Source organism: Phaethon aethereus, assembly GCF_964289735.1.
Source record: "Phaethon aethereus genome assembly, chromosome: 9".
In the NCBI taxonomy this organism is placed as follows: domain Eukaryota; kingdom Metazoa; phylum Chordata; class Aves; order Phaethontiformes; family Phaethontidae; genus Phaethon; species Phaethon aethereus.
The window spans coordinates 27,029,375-27,047,561 of record NC_138585.1 but is presented as its reverse complement, the minus strand read 5'-3'; the positions used below and the strand labels follow the sequence as shown (position 1 = coordinate 27,047,561).

Sequence of the window (18,187 nt, the reverse complement as noted above, 5' to 3'; positions counted from 1 at the left end):
AGAGCCAAGGCCATCCCGCCGCCAGCAGCAGCCGCGGCGCGCTAGCCGATGGCACGCGGCTGAGCCGAACCAGCCACCGCGTCTTCGAACCCTCTCCTCGTATTCATTTTGCCTTTAAAGGCAAATCGGTGGTGGCATGTGAAGATTCATCAGTTACGCTACTCTTTTGGCAATGTTGACATTGTATTCTCTTTATGATCTGAGAGGATGTTAATATAATACAGTTTATTTACTTTTTACGTGATACAAGGCTCATCTGTATTTATTATTTCAAAAATTGCAATAGTAAGTGACCTACATTCCATTACATTGTGCTCTACTGTAGAGTAAGTTTGCTTTAGGTATATGTACTTTCTTCTTAGCTTCACTTTTGTTTTTATTATATTAATATTTAATAGTGCTCTAATATAAAATTTTAAGACTACATCGTTGCCATCAAGGTTTACGTGTTTTGAAGCAGCTTGCTCTGGTTTTTGAGATGCTTCCCGTATACCGTTCCCAAAAATGTGAACTTCCTCGGGACTAGACTGCATCCATTCTGGAAATGATCCCCCCACTTTCTGGACTGACATACTTGAATAAATGTTGGGCATTTTCAAGAGTGTATTTCAACCATATTGAAGGCATATAAGCTCTTCCACTTTGAAATATTTTGTTTGCATTTTTATGGCTTTTTCTTCTTTGTTGCCTATAATTTCTACTGGTTTCACTTCAGACTGAGGTTAATCAGGTGTCTCAAGTAATTTACACCTTCCTCATATCTGTGGTCAGTATTTTTCTTGAAATTAATTATTGGAATTATTACTATATTATTGGCATTTTCATGAGATCCCTAGATGTTTAAAAGAAGGCCCTAAGGATCCAGCCTGCCCCTGCGGGAATCCAAATAGCAGTAAGATCAGCAAGCCTCAGCCCCTGTACTGCTGTACACCCCGCAGGCTGCATATCATGTGATGCTGGTTGGAAAACGCATTCATAAAAGTATTTTTGCTGTTTCTAAGAGATAGAAATTACCATCAATTAGGCATGCAGGTTGCATAAGTCGCCTAACGAAAGAACTCCCGTTCACTAGAGCAGTAGTGCTGTGCTGATCTTTGAGATATGAAGTTGCTAAAACTGCTCCTTCCAACCTGGCTGGAAAGAAAGAAAAAGGGAAAATGTAAATTTATGGGTTGGATAAAAGCTGCCATTTAGCTATAAATGTAATTTGACTGCATAAAATGTAATGAGGGTGGAGGAAGGCCACGGTGCTTTCTGAGCCCTCGCTCTGGAGTCTCCTGGTTCCCACCGTGGTGTTTGCGGCTTCACGGTTCTTTCCCTCCGGGCATGGGCTCCTGTTTCTCGGGAGGAAGCTCGCCGGCACCCCCGTGTCCTGGCCCTCCTTGCAGCACCCCTGGGGTGGCTCCTCTCCTCCTCCTCCTCTTCCTCCTCGCTGTGGAGCAGGGGTAGCAATGGCTCCCGTGGCTGGGAGCAGGGGGAGGGCAGCCTGCCACCGCTCAGTTGGAGAATTCTTCGTGCAGCGATAATGGCCAAAGAGCAGAAATTCAAACAACTTTGAAGCTGGCTGAGGAGCAGCTAACCCAGAGGCACTCCTCTTTTCACTGGCTCTGCCGCTCTGTTACTGCAGCTCCCGCAGGAGACCCTCCGTTGTCCTCGCGTTTGCCCACCCGTGGTGTGCGAGGGGAAGGGGACAACTGCAGCGAATCTGGTCGCAAGGACAATTCAAGTAAGTTGAAGCAAAGTTGGAGCTTTTCATATTGATCACTTCTCAGTTTTCCAGTTGAGCTGAGAAACAGTCCTGAAGGACGTAGCAAAGAACCCTCATTTGCTCCCTGAATTTTTAGATCTGGAATTTATTTTCTCTCTCCCAAACGTTACTGCCTTTTTTAGCTCAATGGATTAGGGGAGTGTTTAACTCTGGGCCGTTCTTTTCCTTTCCCGAGCTCTTCCTTTCTCTTCCCACCCCTTCCCCCAAAAGAAAGGAACTCAGGTAGAAGGCGCCTTTTAAACATTTCCATTGAAATCATTGAATTATTCTAAGAGATCATTTTCTCTCCAAGATTAAATATCAGATGAGACAGGAATTGCATCCAATGATGCTATTTTCCTGAGCTCAGCTGCAGTTTGGGGCTTGTGGGTCTTCGGTGAAACATTAGTTGACTACAAGATGTCCAAGTTGGTAATGTACAGCCTTTTCTGAGAGGGAAGCAAATCCTTGCAATACGTAATGGCATCCACTGCAGCGAGTCAGGAGCCACGGAAGCAATTTAAGCCAATTAATCCTTAGTGTTAAAACATATTTCAGTTGAATTTTTTATCCGACGAGTGGGGGAAACAGTGTTGTGAGAAAAGAAATAAATTAGAAATTCACTAAATAATAGATGAATATACTTAGCCAAGATTTGCTTATTAAATCTTCTGTTAATTATTATAATGATAATAATGATAATAATAATAGTAATAATGATGATGCCAGATTCTCAGCTGGAGTAAATGTGCTTAGCTCTGTTGAAGTCAGTGGAATTGTGCCAGCTTGAATTCGCTAAGGATCTGGCCCTTCATTTTGCAGTCAGAAAACAAGAATGCTTTGGAAGGAGAATTGATGGGGGCTGTGAGAAGTTTGCTAATAACACCGTTTTCATAGTAATAACAGAAAAAAATGCAAATTAGTATTCTTTTGACTTTCGTAATGGAATTCAAGGGACTACTTGATGTTATTTCATTAAATGTAAATGGCTTTTCCTTAAAGTATCTACGTGGTAAAACCCTTGCATGTATTAAGGGATACTGCATAGAGACTGTGGCGTTTTTATTTCATTTCTGTGGGTGCCAGTCTCTTGCAGCAGCATTTCTGCCATTCTTACCTTAAAAACGCTATAATCACCACAGCGTGCTCGCTCAACAAACAGCAATAAATACATTTGATTTTGGCAATCTGTTTCACGCACTGCAGCTGACTGTCCAGCATGAGGAAAGCCTGCTGTAATTTAATATGGCACCGTATTAAAATCCAATGTGTCATCTCATTTGGCTACGTTTTAGGAACATATCAACAAACCAGATAGTGAAGCGAGCCGATTCTGTAATTGCCTGAAAAAACCCAACCCAACAACTTGTTATTTCCACAGGAAAAGCAAGGCACATCATTCTTCAGTACCACAGAATACTGTGCTAGCCTGTCTAGAGTGTATATGCTTATACCTGTATTTCTGAAATAATAGCTTTTTAAGTGGGATATCTTAGCGGACTAAAAATAACATCACAAAACATGTTTGTTATATTCCTAATTGTTTTGACCATAGAATTAATTTTCAAGTCAAAGGGGGGCACCGCTTTTTCATCGTTCCCGCTTCAGAATATTCAGCGTGTCACAGATGTTCATGAATAATGTCCATTTAAAACGGTTGGCAGCGCGCGCCGGCGAGTTGGCGAGATGAATTAAATGTTGGGGGGATCTGACAGGCAGCACGCTGCTTTGTGATCATTCCAAAGTTCTAATAATCTCCCTCACCTTCCCTGCCTGCCGCTAATGAAAGAGAATAGGTGATTGCACCTCGGGCTATGTTCTGCGCCTAATGACTCCTCCAAAGGCAGATTTATGAAGAAAAAATTAACTTTGAATGAGGATTGAATTGGCCCTGACAGTCTGATAGACTGTGACACAGATTCTGCGGCAAAACAGACGTAGCCCTAATTGATTATCAATATTTTAAGCAAAGTGATGAAAATAAGCATTAAGTGATGAGAAAGGCAGTCTTAATACAGTAGGCAGTAACTGGGATACGGGAAGTCTTTGGGGAGGTCGGCCCCGCTTGCCGGCACTGAATTTTATCTGTCGGTTCTTACCTTTCGCTTCCCAACACCCCGTGTCCCTTTGCAGGGTATTTTTTCCGTACGGATTTCTGACCAGCGTGTTAATATTCTGGACGAGGATGTACGTGCTCCTCTCTCTCTCGAGAAGTTTGTTTAATATTTAACCCGTTTTGAGTTATTCTTAGCTTCTGCTCTTTTGCGGTATGCAGGTTTACGTGATTTTGATATCCTCCCTTTTATGTCGTACTTTCTCGTGGCCCCGCGTCATTTATATCCAGCAGGCTAGCCACAGACTGCAGTTTGAAAATGGTAAGAATTAAGAAAAGAAACTATCGAAAAATCGCCTGGTCGGCGTTAAAGGATTTATCCCGACAAATATATTGGTTATACCCAAAGTTACAGCAAGAGGAAGAAAACATTTGGGTTTTTGCTGCGAGTGCCACGTCACTGGATATATTTTTTACCAAAAATATGTTTAATATTCTGGAAAACCCGCACGGCTGCTAGCGGATGGACGCTCACTAGCTGTGCTGTAGCGGGAGGCATTATCCCAAAGTAAGGAAGTATCTTCCAAAGTCACTAAGGGGAGAGAACTGAGCAGGAATCCCGCTAAAGGGGTGAAAAATGACGTGCAGCACACCCCTGCGGCGGGAGGAGTCGGTGGGATAACGTCTCGCCGCCGAACGCCGCGCGGGGCGTTCTCCCCGGGGAGAGCGCAGAGGCTCGAACCGGGCGGGTTTGTGCTTGCGGGCAGTTTGCAACCGCGACCGGCGGCGCTGGGGAAGGGAGCGGCGAGCTCCGGCGCCCGCCGTCGCGCTCGGGCATCTCCAAGCCTGTGATTACACCCGGCGGCACAAGTAAATCGTGTGCAGTGCTTGGGACAGCGATGGCAGGAACTTCCCGCGTTTGAGCATCGTTGCGTGTTACTGGGCTGCCGCGTAGCTCGAGCGGGCAGTGCTCGGTGAGGCCATCGTGGCAGGGTCAGGGGACCCTTATCCGGGGGTGAAGCAGACAAGTGGCCACCTCAGGGTTTGTGCTATTGAGATTTGGGGGAAACGTTATTTTAGCACGGACTATAAAAACAAAAATGTAGGAAAATGGCATAAGTCTGGTACGATCAAAACGTGTGTAGGGTTGTCACTTCTGGTTTTGAACTAACAGCTTCTGGACTCTGCTCCTGTCTAAGGAAAGTTATTTTGAATTTGTGTTGGAATTTTGTGGATGTACAATAGGTAACATCACGTGTCAGTATATGAATATTCAGGAGAGACGATTTCCACGAGCCTTGATAAATCTAATATACTAGAGAAAAATAGCATGTAAATTAAATGACACCTTGTAAATTAATAATGGATTATTTTTATATGTGAGCTGACTGAATATTTTATAAGTGCAAAAATGTTTGTGTTTAAAAAAAAAAAAGGCTAAGTCTTTCTGATTAGCATCGTGGGTGGCTTGCCTACATTTTAGATATCATGTCCGTATGTGTTTTTTGAGTTTGTCTGGGTTTTTTTTTCCCCAAATACGTCTTGAAATGTATGGCCTGTATTCTTAAGTTTGAAGAGTTAGAAAGTCCACAATTATATTGAATTGGTTGGGGTTTTTTTGCAAGTGACTTGTGGTTTGCAGTTGGTGGGTGTCCTGACACTCCTCTTTTTTTGATTTTACCGGTAAAACTGCATCGCGGCGTGGGGCCAAGCCTCTTCCATGCACCTTCCACGCTTCTCCCGCGGCGCCGGGAGAGGGCTGTGCTGGCCCGGGCCACGCTGTCTGCAATGCCCTTTCCACCCCCGAAACAGCACCTGCCCCATTGCTACCTTGAAATTCTTCTGATTTCTTTTAATTAGCATCTTTGCTTGAAACTGTTTGACCTTGGCCCAGCGCAAGGCTGGTCAGGGCTACAGCATCACTCCGACGTGCCCATCCCTCCGGGAACGGCTCTTTCTGATGGTGCTTCCCAAACGCCCGAGCGCTTCCACCACCCCAGGGGCTCGGTGCTGCGGCTGAACCGCGGCAGAGCATCCTTCTCCGGCGCCGTGTCTTGCTCCCGAACAATCTCATTTACGTGCAGCGTAGGTATGGCTTTTGCCAAAATCGAGGTGTAGCCACCTGAAGCACGAGAGGGAGCATCGTGCTCGGCAGTGCTCTCCAGCATGGGTCTTTTGAGGAAATAAAAGTAATTCAAATTACTTTAGAATATAAACACCTCAAATGGGCTTTGACCAGGAATCCGTGCATGTCGCTCCCGGACCTTGTGGGGAAGCAGCGCCTAACGAAGGCGGAAGGCGGCACGGCTTACCCGCTCGCCGGGAGCAGCACCGGCGGCACCCGCGGCCGGGGGAAGCTGGTCCCCGTCCCGCCCCGGCTGCCGTTGGGGTTTTCCCTTTTTAGCAAGGGGCTGCATCGCTCCCGTGCTCGCTGCAGGTAGATCGGGGCACCTGGTACACACGCAAGCACCGCACAGGTCTGTGTTCACGTGTATAAAAGTATTGACGCAGAGGAACGCCGCGGTTATCTACAGATGAGAAATTGATGGTGAAAGCCTGGGGAAAATCGTAACCTCTCGCTGTATTGCAAAATGCATGACGAGAAACTGCTGCGATTTTAAATTGAAGCTCATTTTTTGCTGCTGTTAATTTTCCATTTTTCCCCTACTCAATAATGAAAAGAAAATAATATTATACATATGTTCTAGGACTTTGTCTTGTCTCTGTGGGTTGGGAGACGTGTTTCTCATAGAACTAACTGTAGCAGTCATGAAGATATCCATTCACTGAGTCTTTACAAAAGCATTGAAAGCCACTAGTTTTAGTGATGCTGGAGACAGGCTGATGCTATTTAGAAGAAGATTTATTTGTGAAGACTGTTTCTTTTCTCTCTCTCTCTCTTTTTTTTTTTTTTTTTTTTTTCCATTTTTTCCTGGAAAAGCTGCTTTTTTTGTCTTATCAGATGCAGTCTCCAAAGAGATTGTTCCAGCGCTTCCTGGTAGCGTAATGCCATGCAGTAAAACAGCATATTTTAATGCAGAATCTATTGATTTTTGCAGCATATTTTTGTACATCTTTGTGGTAAGCTAAAGGTGGCCATTGGCTCCTACTGCCACGTGAACTGATTAGAAAGCTAAAAGTATTAGCAGGGTTAGGTGACCAGCAAAGAAAACGTACCGTTAGTAGAATTATCCAATTATAGCTTAACAGTGTAGTTAAAACGGTACTTTTTGTCCCATAATGAGCAATGCATTTTAAGATATTTTAGGTTTTTTTTTTTATTTCAGTATGTAGCATTAAGCAAAGAAAAAAACTTGAAGGCATGTTTGCGCACTGTAATTTTAACTGTTTAAACTATTTGCTAGATACAGACCGTTGTTAGAGCAGTGTTTTTAGGGATTCTGACAGAACTCTGTTGCGAAACCTTGTGAAAAGAGGGGTTGAAATACTTGGTTCTGAAAACCCGGGGCTGCTCAGGCGCCACGCTGCTTCTACCCGCTCCCTTCCACGCGCGCACGATGCGTCTTCTCAGTACACTCTCATTTGTTCCTCTTGATTATCACGTGCCTTTGGGGCGTTTTGAGACCTTAACTACCTTCATCTCGCTCTCTTGCTGTGCTCAAGGGTGGAGCACGAGCAAGTGCAAGCGTATGTTACCGTTCTTCGTACAGGGAAGATCTGCTTCAGTCCCAGCGTCCGTCCCATGCTGTGCTTGCCCACCACGTGAGTGGGTCGCTCTACCTGTTTGCTCATGGCCAACACAACATTAAAGGCCAACACGCACTGGGGAGGAGGAGTCCCGGTACCACGCTGTGCTGGGTCCTCGCTGGTTTGGCTGAACATCAGGAGTTCAAATAACCTGTCAAGGTTATCATCCTGGACAGCCTACCACTCGAAAGGCTGTGCCGCCATTTAAAATCTGCATGTTGCAGTTCTGGGACAATACTGACCATTTCCACACTAACGGTTCCTCTAAGAACGCATTTGTCTTTCTACCTGAGTAAAAGGGACGGTGTAAAATTGATGCAGTTGTCCCTGCCACGGCTTGAGGCCCTGCCCGTCTTCAAGCTCCTATGTTGGAGCATGACAGCAGCTGGAAGTTGGTTGAGTAAAACTCTTTTACAGAGATGGTTCTGAAATTATTTAGAAAATATTTGATGCAGTGGATGGAAAGAAACCCAAGGGTATTGTTAGGATTTAGGAGTTTGGTTGAAGGTACATGTATTGCACTTGGGAACGTGTTCAAATTATTAATACATTAATTTGTGTTTTACCGCTGGTATTTCGGTTTCTCTTTGTGCCGTGTCATTAAGCTGGGCATTTTAAAATAATTTATCTCATTTTTGTTGTATAAGCATGATCATTTCAGTTCTGAAAAGGAGTAGGAAAAGTACTTTTGCTCCTGTTCATAAAGATGGTTTTTCACTCTACCTTGAAAATTGTCGGGTTCATTAGTGACCATCCTTTTTCTTTAATCATAGTACTAAGAGCTTTTGATCAGAGAAATTTTTGTCTGGCTTTAATGCACCTGTTATCTGTGGGGATGACCCAAATCTTAGTTGGCTGAACAAGTGGCTTCTTCAAAGCCGTGTAGGTATGGTGGAACTCGGTATTGGACGACAAAACGGGGATTGAACCTTGGGTTCTTCTGGGGCTTCCCTAATGCTTCCTGGGTACCCGGGAGTCTCCCGTGCTCTGCCACTATAATGAAGTACTGCACCATGTAGGATATTTTAATTTTCTCTTTATCAGCTATCATCAATGTGACTATTTGCGTAACTATTCATGCAAACCCTGAAGTTAAATAGTTATGAGGGAAGTGTGGTTGATTTGAGTAGGCTTTAATTGAAGGACACTGGTTAGATAATGCCTTGAGAGGGTTGTTTGGAAGAGAGAAAGCACCTAGTAGTAGTGTAACTGTTAAATGTCAAATATCTGTCATAACACGTTGCTAAGGAAATAAGATCATCTGTAACGTTTTGTGTTTGAAATATTTTTCAAAACCTACGCGATTGTTCATTCTTTTTTCTTCTGTTCTTTTTTCAGTCTCTTTTTCCTTTCCTGATTTTTATGTCACTAGAAAATGATTAAGTTATAGGAGAACAGAAAACATGTCGTATGATTTAGGAGGGACAGAGATTATTAAACGCTTGTAATTTACTAAAATACTTTTATCAAGTTTCTTAAGTGAGAGGGTATTTGTTGGGAGACTTTCTATAAAGGAGTAACAATTTAAAGGGAAGAGGATTCTGAATGAATGGAATTAGTTAAGAAGAAAGAATTAAAGAGGAAAATCTGGGTGAGTATATGAAGTCTGGATGGGAAAATGGACAGGAACCTGCATTTCTGTGTGCAGCGAATGGTTGCTGCATAAGCAGGTAGAGTCTGCTTGAATGGCAGAGTACCCGAGTATAAACTGAAAATCTCTGCGAACAGTCGGTCACACGGGATTATGGGATGTTTCATGGGATGAAGTTGGTAAAGCTATGCTGAGTTACGCCAGCTGGTGTTATGGCCCAGCGTTTCTCTGGCTCCCAAGCTGCTCTCCTTTCTTCTTATATTGAGTCTCTGAGGTCTCATTTCATGTCCAAAATTTTACAGTCAACCTATAGATAATATCAAGGAGACACGGCAACACCTGCCCGCTCCCTTGCCCAAACTGGAAAGTATACAAAGTCATCCACTTTTTTTCCTCTCCTTTTCTTTCTCCCCACTTTTCAGCGTCAGCCAGAGCTCAGCTGGCATTGCAGGTCTGCCCTGAACGGGTTAAAGCAAGGAGTGGACCTGGCTCATCCCTCCAGCCGTGGCCCTGGGGAATCACCAAGAGTTCATTGATCCGCAGTTCTTGATCTGTACACAATAATTGCTCCTCGACAGGAACCGAAGTTGCAGATCTGGCAGGCAAGCTGCATTTCCATTAGGCTGCCCTCCGCTCCGGCTGTCGGCGGCCTCCGCCGCTCCCCAAAATCCAGGGCAATGGCGTTTGCTCCTTCAGAAAGGGCCGTGACGCCGGGTGGGTTTGCCGGCTCGGGCTCGAGCCGCGTCTAGTTACGTGGTTATTGGGTTTGGAAAGCAGGTGGAATGGAGCTGATCAAAGAGCTAGTCTGAGTTTCAAAACTCATTCACATATTCAGATTTAGGATATTAGCGCACATGGGAACATTAAGGGTGTGTTGGTTTTAGTTTTGTTTCTTTTCAGTAGCAGAGAAGGTACTTAACGTAGCTTAGTTTTAATTAATGTTAGTGCCTTTGTTGTAACTTAGCAATGTCGTTCCCCTTCCGCATAGCTTTTACTCGTCTGTGCAGCACGCCCGTACTCTTTGCTCACAGTTTAGTCTCACTGCAAAGACAGGATTTATTTCTTCTTCCTTTGTGCTGCACCCAGCACAATGAGCCGCTGATCCCGGCCGAGCGGGAACAAGCGCTTCTATAGGGGACAGCTGGAAATTACCAATATGCTCTTTCATCCTGTTATACTCGCATTAATAGTCCACTAGCTACCAGCAAATGTCTGCATTTCACAACTTTATTATTTTAGTGTAGGTAAACATCTCAAGCATCTTCCGTGTGTCATTTTCCCATCCTTCAGAGAAAAAAAAATCAATAGAATTGTAATTTTATCTGGGCTTGGATGTGCTCTTAAAGGCTGCAAGCTCGAGCACCTCTTTATTTATTTATTTTATATTTTAGAAAGCTTTGTAAGCAGTCAGGCTTTTGTCATGCTAGCTGTTTACCCGTGCAGGAAGCCCAGTTTGAGGAGCAATATCAGCACTGCAGCTACCTGGATCAATTAAACCCAGACTTTTGCTGAAGTGACTTCTTTGATCTGCTGGGGGTGATGAGCAGCTGTCTGTCCTCCTCCGGCTTGAGGAAAGGGCGTTGCAGGGCAACTGAGTTCTCGTCCAAGTATCAGGTCTTCTACGTGCTTTTAAGCGTGAGGGGCCAGCGTGTGTTCTTGCACGCCCTGAAGTACGGAGAAAGGGCATAGCATTGGGCAGAACAGAGAGGGTGTGTTACCCCTGGAATCGGTTGCAAGGATCTTTTAGTGTAGTTTAATCGCAACGTGATTTGATCGAAAAAAATCTCAGGTTTTAATGATGCTTTGCCAGTGAATAATGACAGAGAATTTAAAATATTTTAAGAGAATTGTTGGCATTAAATTCCAAAAGCCACACATGGCTTCAGTGACTTCTGTTGCTCGTAACGGACGGTGCCCTGTAACCTCAGAGACTTACTGCTCTGTAGACTTATGGGCTAAGTTAAATTGTTGTTAATGAGCAATTTTGTGTAGAGAATTGTCCTCGTGATACTTCCTAAGCTGCGACATTGTCCGTACAATTAGCCAGGACTTGAAAGGACGGCTCTGTTTCTGCGAGGAGACGTTTTAGCTATACTTACAAGGGTTGGAAATTAGCAATTTAAAGTTAACAAGTACAAAATAGAAATCTGGTCACAGACCAGTAACATCTTTCATGTGCGTTTTAATATTTTTTGCCTCGGATAAGCATTGAGATATCCAACGAATTGTTCCTGTGCAGCAACAAATCGGTAAGGAAGAACAAAGTAGCATAGTGGAATAGATAAATCAAATTTAGGCATGGTAGTTTATTGAATCTAAATTGTGCCCGGTTGGCCCAAGAGCTATATAAGCAATCCATCTTGTGTTGATAATGGAGGTTCTTGAAATCCACCTGATGTTTGCATTATTAAATTTCAGCCTAATGAGCTCTGCTAATACATATTGAAGACAGTTGTAAGGAGTAGAATGTGAATCTGAGCGGGATAATTTGAAAGAAACATAAGCTGAGCATTTTACATGACTCAAGGGGTATATCTACAATTACAGATATAACCAAAATTGAATTTAAATGGAATTTCTATTATCCTTGCCCTTTTACCAGGGAGAATAAAGTGTAAATGAAGTAAAAGTCTTTCGAGTTACTAGCAGTTTGTTTTTATTATCTAATTTAATAGATTCCTGTAATGATCTTCTCTGGCAGAAAAGTTTTAATATTTCATGACTTTAAATGCAGTCTAAATATGTATAAAAGCATGTAAATGGAAACAGATGTCTATGTAATTACTGCTATCGTTTTGTGGCACCACTATTTAAGTTGTATGTTTTAAGAAGGTGTAGCTACTGGCCACAAAAGACATCGGGGGCGGAAAGACCCCTTCTTATCCCACTCCTGAGCTGAATTTTGTGTTCCTAAATTATTGGTTGATTCAGTAGGTGGTAGGACTAAGTATGCGCAAAACTGAACAAGCGTTTGCTATTTGCGCCACAATTTGCAGTGATGTCATTGTGTAAGAAGGCCTGGTTCAAATTCTAAATTCTGTTTCTTTTTGGCTCTTTTCCTTTTGACATGGTGATACTTTTAAAAACTTAGTATTTCATCAAGTATAATGCTATTAGGGACTTATTCTCACTTAGTTCACTCATCAGGCAGCGAGATGGCAATAAAAGAGAATGGCTCCTTTGAGACATTAATGCTTTAGAATAAATGATGTGCTAGAACAGAAATTTAATTAATTTACAGAGTATATTGATAGTCCCTTGTTACTGTGCTGTATATTTTTAATCTTCTTTAACATCTGTAGTAAAGTGTTTGAAAACCCCTGCAGTTGAGCAACTAGTAGATAATTAAGTAATAAGGGAAGGGGTTTCTAAAGGGAAAAAGATTCTTTTTAAAGGATACTATTATAACATGAATAAAGTACTGCTGCTATGATTTGCAGTGAAGAGAAAATTGTATACTACCTAATTTAATACTAAGTAATAGGTATTTGACTCTTGGTTTAAATGCTATCTGCAGCTCTGCATCCAGGAAAATACTGTTTTGTTTCTGTCTTATCCTCAAAAGAGGTCTTACGGATTACTCTCTATGGCAGCAAATCTTTTCTAAATGCGGTGCTTTTATTTATAGTTCGGTTTGGGGGTAAGTAGAGTGGGGAGATTTGTGTTTAAAAGTAAAAAATCTTAGAAGTTTTACTTCAAAAATGAATACAGAGATTTGTATTGAACTAATATTGCATGCAAAAATTACCCTCCACAATACCATTTATACTGTTGTCTTAGCTGTAGTAATGTCTTTAAAGAAAACACATTAAGAACCGCATTTTTTTCTTTAATGCACATCAGCTTCATTGTGGGACATGCAAAAAGGAATCTGAAATTGGGTTTAACCCCCCAGGAGCTGCTGTTTGGCAAGATAAATTAACTAATTATAACATTTGTTGTCGTATTTCTCTTTAGCTAAAGCAGATGAAGCGCTGAAGGCTAAAGAGAGAAGTGAAGAAGAAGCGAAGAAAAGAAAGGAAGAAGGTAATGCATTTTTTTTTTTCTTTGGTAACAAACCGAAATTCAGTAAGTCAGAAACTGCTTTTAAGGGACTAAGCTGCAGTGGGGCTGCGTGCTTTTCTTATGAGGGCACCTGCAGCCAGGACGGCCAGTCCGCCGCTCCTTTGGTCCACCACAGCTTTCTGCTCAGGCCGGGTGACGCTCCTGTGACGATAACGAGAACTGGTAAATGCACCAGAAATGTCAACCAGATTTTAAAAAACATTTTAGCTGCCATTAAATCAACCTAATAATTGGGGATAAAGTTATGTGCTAAGATCTTATGACCAGCCAATACCACCGGTTTGTGTGCCGGCTGCATTGCTTGATGAAAACAGTAAGAGCAGCGGTTGACTTTGCCTGTGTAGTCCGTATGGTGTCCCGGAGTGCACTGATCTGTCTCTCGGTGAAATCGGGTGCGCTGAAAGCTGGCAGGATCTGAGTGGTTTTCTTCTGCAATGCGGGAGCTGGAAAGTTAATGTATAACGCCTGGATAATTAAAACAAATGTATGTCGGTGAGTAATAGGAAGAGACGTTTCCACCGGTGTGGTGGAGCCAACGCAAACAATCTAAGGAGCCTCCAAGTTCTCACGTCAGCTGTGACAGACATCCCAGGCTCAGAAAACATCTCTCAGTCGTTCAAATGGAAACGAATCATTTAGCCGTCTGTGGCATCCAGTATTTTGTGCATTGACTTAAACATAAAAAAATATCGTGAATGTCTTCACTTCCTTGCAGTGCTTTCACGCTAGAAATACATGTGTTGCACGTCGGTCACTGCAGCGAACTCTCTCTTGATGTAAACGATGATAGGTTTCGGGCTGGAACCATTACTTAATACACTGAACAATCTCCATGTCACTGTGTTCCTGATTCCCCCTGCCCTGTGCCCTTACCTACCCGCCGGCACCGCATGGATGTTCACTCAATATTTTAACCACCCAGTACACAGGACCTACGTTTGAAGACGGTGTCACGTTCGAGAAGATCATGTATTTTTCAGTGCTGGCCTTTTGATGGGTTCATTTAGTATGAAAACCAGTGTTGTGCCCAAATATCAATCATATTTTGGTTAGGGGCAGGGCGCTGTATGTGGGGCAGAGTGATACGAAGTAAAGCTGTTTCTGACAGCTTGAAAGTTAAGACGTTAAGAGATTGAGGTGTTTTTAATTCCCACTGTGGTGCGATGATAAAATCATTAGGCTAAACCAAAACTAACGGAAAAGTCGTGCGAAAGGGAAGAGGTGGCAGTTGCTTGGGTATGTAGCAAATGGAAGAAAACACCTAATGGGGACGGTAGCGATGTTTACAATTTGATTGTGCCATCTCCTCCAGCCTTTCCAAAACATCGTCTTTTTTTCCAACCTCTCTAATCTTACTGGGAAGTTCACAGGGCCAGGGCTGGGCGGCGGGGGCTCAGAGGCGGCGGCCAGAAGCTGCCAGAAGCTTCCCCCATGGCCGACAGAGCCAGCGCAGCTGGTGCTGAGACGGACCCGCCGCTGGCCGAGGCCGAGCCCATCGGCGACGGGGGCAGCGCCTCTGGGGAATGGGGGGAAGAAAGGGAAAAAACGGGCACAGCAGCCGCAGCCGGAGAGAGGAGTGAGCAGGTGTGAGAGGAGCAGCCCTGCAGCCCCCGGCTCAGGGCAGAAGGGGCAGGAGGGCTCCAGGCGCCGGAGCAGAGGGTCCCCGGCAGCCCCCGGGGAAGCCCCCGGGGAGGCCGGCTGTGCCCCTGCGGCCATGGAGCCCGACGGGGGAGCAGATCTGCACCCGCACCCGGGGAGGGCCCCACGCCGGAGCAGGGGGATGCCCGAAGGAGGCCGTGACCCCGTGGGCAGCCCGCGCTGGGGCCGGCTCCTGGCAGGGCCTGTGGCCCCGTGGGGAGAGAGAGGAGCCCCGGCTGGAGCAGGTTTGCTGGCAGGACCTGGGACCCCGCGGGGGCCAGGCTGGAGCAGCCTGTTCCTGAAGGACGGCACCCATGGGGGGACCCAGGCTGGAGCAGCCTGTTCCTGAAGGACGGCACCTGTGGGGGACCCAGGCTGGAGCAGCCTGTTCCTGAAGGACGGCACCCGTGGGGGGCCCAGGCTGGAGCAGCCTGTTCCTGAAGGACGGCACCCGTGGGGGGCCAGGCTGGAGCAGCCTGTTCCTGAAGGACGGCACCCATGGGGGGACCCAGGCTGGAACAGCCTGTTCCTGAAGGACGGCACCCGTGGGGGGCCAGGCTGGAGCAGCCTGTTCCTGAAGGACGGCACCCGTGGGGGGACCCGGGCTGGAGCAGCTCGTGAAGAACTGCAGCCCGTGGGAGTGATCTCTCCCTGCCCTTCTCTCGACCCACCGCCTTTCGTTGTATTTCCTCTCCCCTGCCCAGCCGAGGAGGGCAGTGATGGAGCGGCTTTGGGGGCACCTGGCCTCCAGCCAGGGTCAGCCCACCACGTTTCCTTGCATCTGCCCTCTCTTTTCCTACCTCTGAGCACACCGAGTTGAGCTTCAAGGTGAAAATAGGAACTTCAATTTTTTATCTGTTGTGGCTTCACATCTTCTCATCTGTCTTATACCTTCCAGGTGCCAGAGCTTGAGTCTCCTTCTGCACATGCTTATGTTTACCCCCCATTGCACTGACATCTTTTTCAGAGTCCCATCAGTTTCCCGACAACAAGATTCCTCCTTTTCCTGCTTTGACACCCTTATTTTCCAGGAATCCTTCCTAACTACTAAGTGGTCTCAAACAGTTGTCTCTGCTTGCATTTCTTTCCCCGAGCTGCCATGCCATATCGTGGTCTGAGTATCTTTGGGGCTCCAAAGGCTCTGAATTTTATGGAAAACTTTTACATATTTATTTCATTTTGGAACAGATCCTTAGCAAGATTTTTGGATTAGGAGAACACAGCCTACCTGTTTCCATGTTGCCATCTCCTTAGGTACTGACTTCAGGTGCTGTTTCTTGGTTACAGTCAAATTTCTCCAATGTTCTTCCTTACCCATTTTTTCTTTAGCTGGAGCTCAATAAGTTCTGAAAGCAATTTAAAGCTTATTTGCCCTTCAGATACAAACAAACTTCTTTAAATCCTCATGTGTGAATGAGAAAATTAACTGTACTTTGCAGGTCTGATTCAGCTGGTTGCTGTCCTATGGGATTTATACGTTTTTACATGATTTCCCACCCCGTGTTTGTTTCTAGATTTAGATGTCCTTAATAAGCTCCAAATTGTGGGACTTACAGTGAAGTATGCTAAGTCTGTATTTCAAAACTCTAATGTAATCTTTATAAAAAATTCATGTGATTGATTTCCTTCATCTGTTTTTGGTTTTGGTTGGGGTTTTTTTTCCCAGAAAATAGTTGAAAAATTCTGTTTTGCATTATCAGGTAAATCCAAAGCAACTAGCATCTACTGACTGCTTAAAGAACCAATCCAGAAATCCCCAAATTTGTACATCTAACAGCGGGTGAAATCGCCACCTCTGGTTCTTCAGTTTAATCCTTCCAGCACACTTTTACCAGCGTTGAGATAACGCCTTATTCCGTGCTAGCCACTGTCCACCCATCAGGCTCAGCTTCAGAGGACGGGTTAATTTGGCAGGCAACTTTCACTTGTACCAAGTTCCTGGTAATTGTAGGCTCATTTTGCTCCTGACAAAGTGGCTGCTGCCGGCCCTGTGCAGTTTGAGGTACAATGTTCCGGTCTTACTGAATATCTTGTACTCAAAGCCCCTGCTGTGCTTGACAAAAAGGAAAAAACCATGTAATTATCTTTGAAGAATTTGAACTAAGCAATTGCGTTTCTCTGTTTGCAAGAGGTTGGAGGTGTTCACATAGAATAAACTTTTAGTTTAATGATGTTTCAAAAAACAGTGAAATGGATGCTAAGCCTTTTTTCCCTTCAAAGAGTATTGGTCAATCGTTACATCTGAAAGAAACACTTTCTTTTATGTTAATTTTCTAATTGTATTACCTGGGATACACTGCGAGAACTTTATTATAATAGACACATTGATGCTCCCGCATCCCATCTAAATGGGATGGATCCAGGAGCATCTCCAAAAGGAGTATTGCCAGCACTGCCCGGCAGTCAGCCCAGGAGAGCCCGACGGTCCTGCTGCCGGTGGGGCACACGCTTGGGCACCTTCTTATAGATTAAAGCTAAACTGGGAGCAATTCAGAAGTGTCTCAAGTAAAAGTTGATAACACAGGTTCAGAGACAACCGCAACTTCAAAGCAGAGTGTTTATTCCTACTGCTTGTCCCGCAGGCTGAGCAGGGCGCTGCAGGTGGCTCAGTGCCTTTGAAGTCTACGGGCTTTACTTAAGCTACATCAGGAGTGTGTTAAGCTCTTAGCATAGCTCTTTAAATAGACCGTTGGATATGAAAGAGGTCTTTTTGTCTGTAGGATAGGAATCCAGGACACTTTAAAAAAAAACCCAAACAAGTCCCAAGTTTGGAATGACGGTACTTCAGAGCTGTGATGCCCTGATGCAGCTGAGCGTGTCGATTCCTCGAATACTTTGCAACGTGTCTAATATAGTGTCCAGAACAGTTGCAAAATAAAATATGCTTCCTCTAATTTGTCTTGTGGATACAGTAAGCAGAGTGGGCTTATATAAATACAGTAAGATTGGGAGATGATTTAGAAATCTGTCTATGATGGCTTTCCGTAGGGAGCAGACACCAAAGTGCCATCTGTGCCTTTCAAAAGATTTTCTTGCACTAAAAAGGCATCACAACATACATTTTATGTATATAGAAAAATACAACCTTGTAAAAATCTGTAACCCCATGAATTACCTAGCCTAGCAAAATGAAAACAATGCCTCCGTGTTCCCACTCTCGTAGCCTCTAGTGGCTCACTGCTGTTAATTCCCCCTTTTCTCAACAGCGAAGGGCTGCTCATAAGATCAGGGCTCTGAATACGGTTGTTTTGCTCTTCTGTAATGCAGCTTCCATCTGCTGTGCATAGTCTTTTGATAGCTTTCTAGGAGGGTTAGGTGGAGCCAGATTATATGAATATCACCTTAGTAAATGAGTTAGAAATCTAGGAACTCGGCTTAACAAATT

General features: G+C 44.4%; 1 protein-coding gene across 2 annotated transcripts in view; it reads left to right on the top strand.

Annotated features, from left to right (window-relative positions):
- The window catches only part of RSRC1 (arginine and serine rich coiled-coil 1), a gene marked incomplete at both ends in the record, with an annotated part of 163,044 nt that overhangs the window by 117,503 nt on the left and 27,354 nt on the right, over positions 1-18,187 (top strand). For both annotated transcript variants that reach the window (XM_082003686.1, XM_082003687.1), the window contains one exon: positions 13,057-13,125. In XM_082003686.1, coding sequence (XP_081859812.1) covers positions 13,057-13,125 — 69 coding nt within the window. The remainder of the gene's footprint in view (positions 1-13,056; positions 13,126-18,187) is intronic.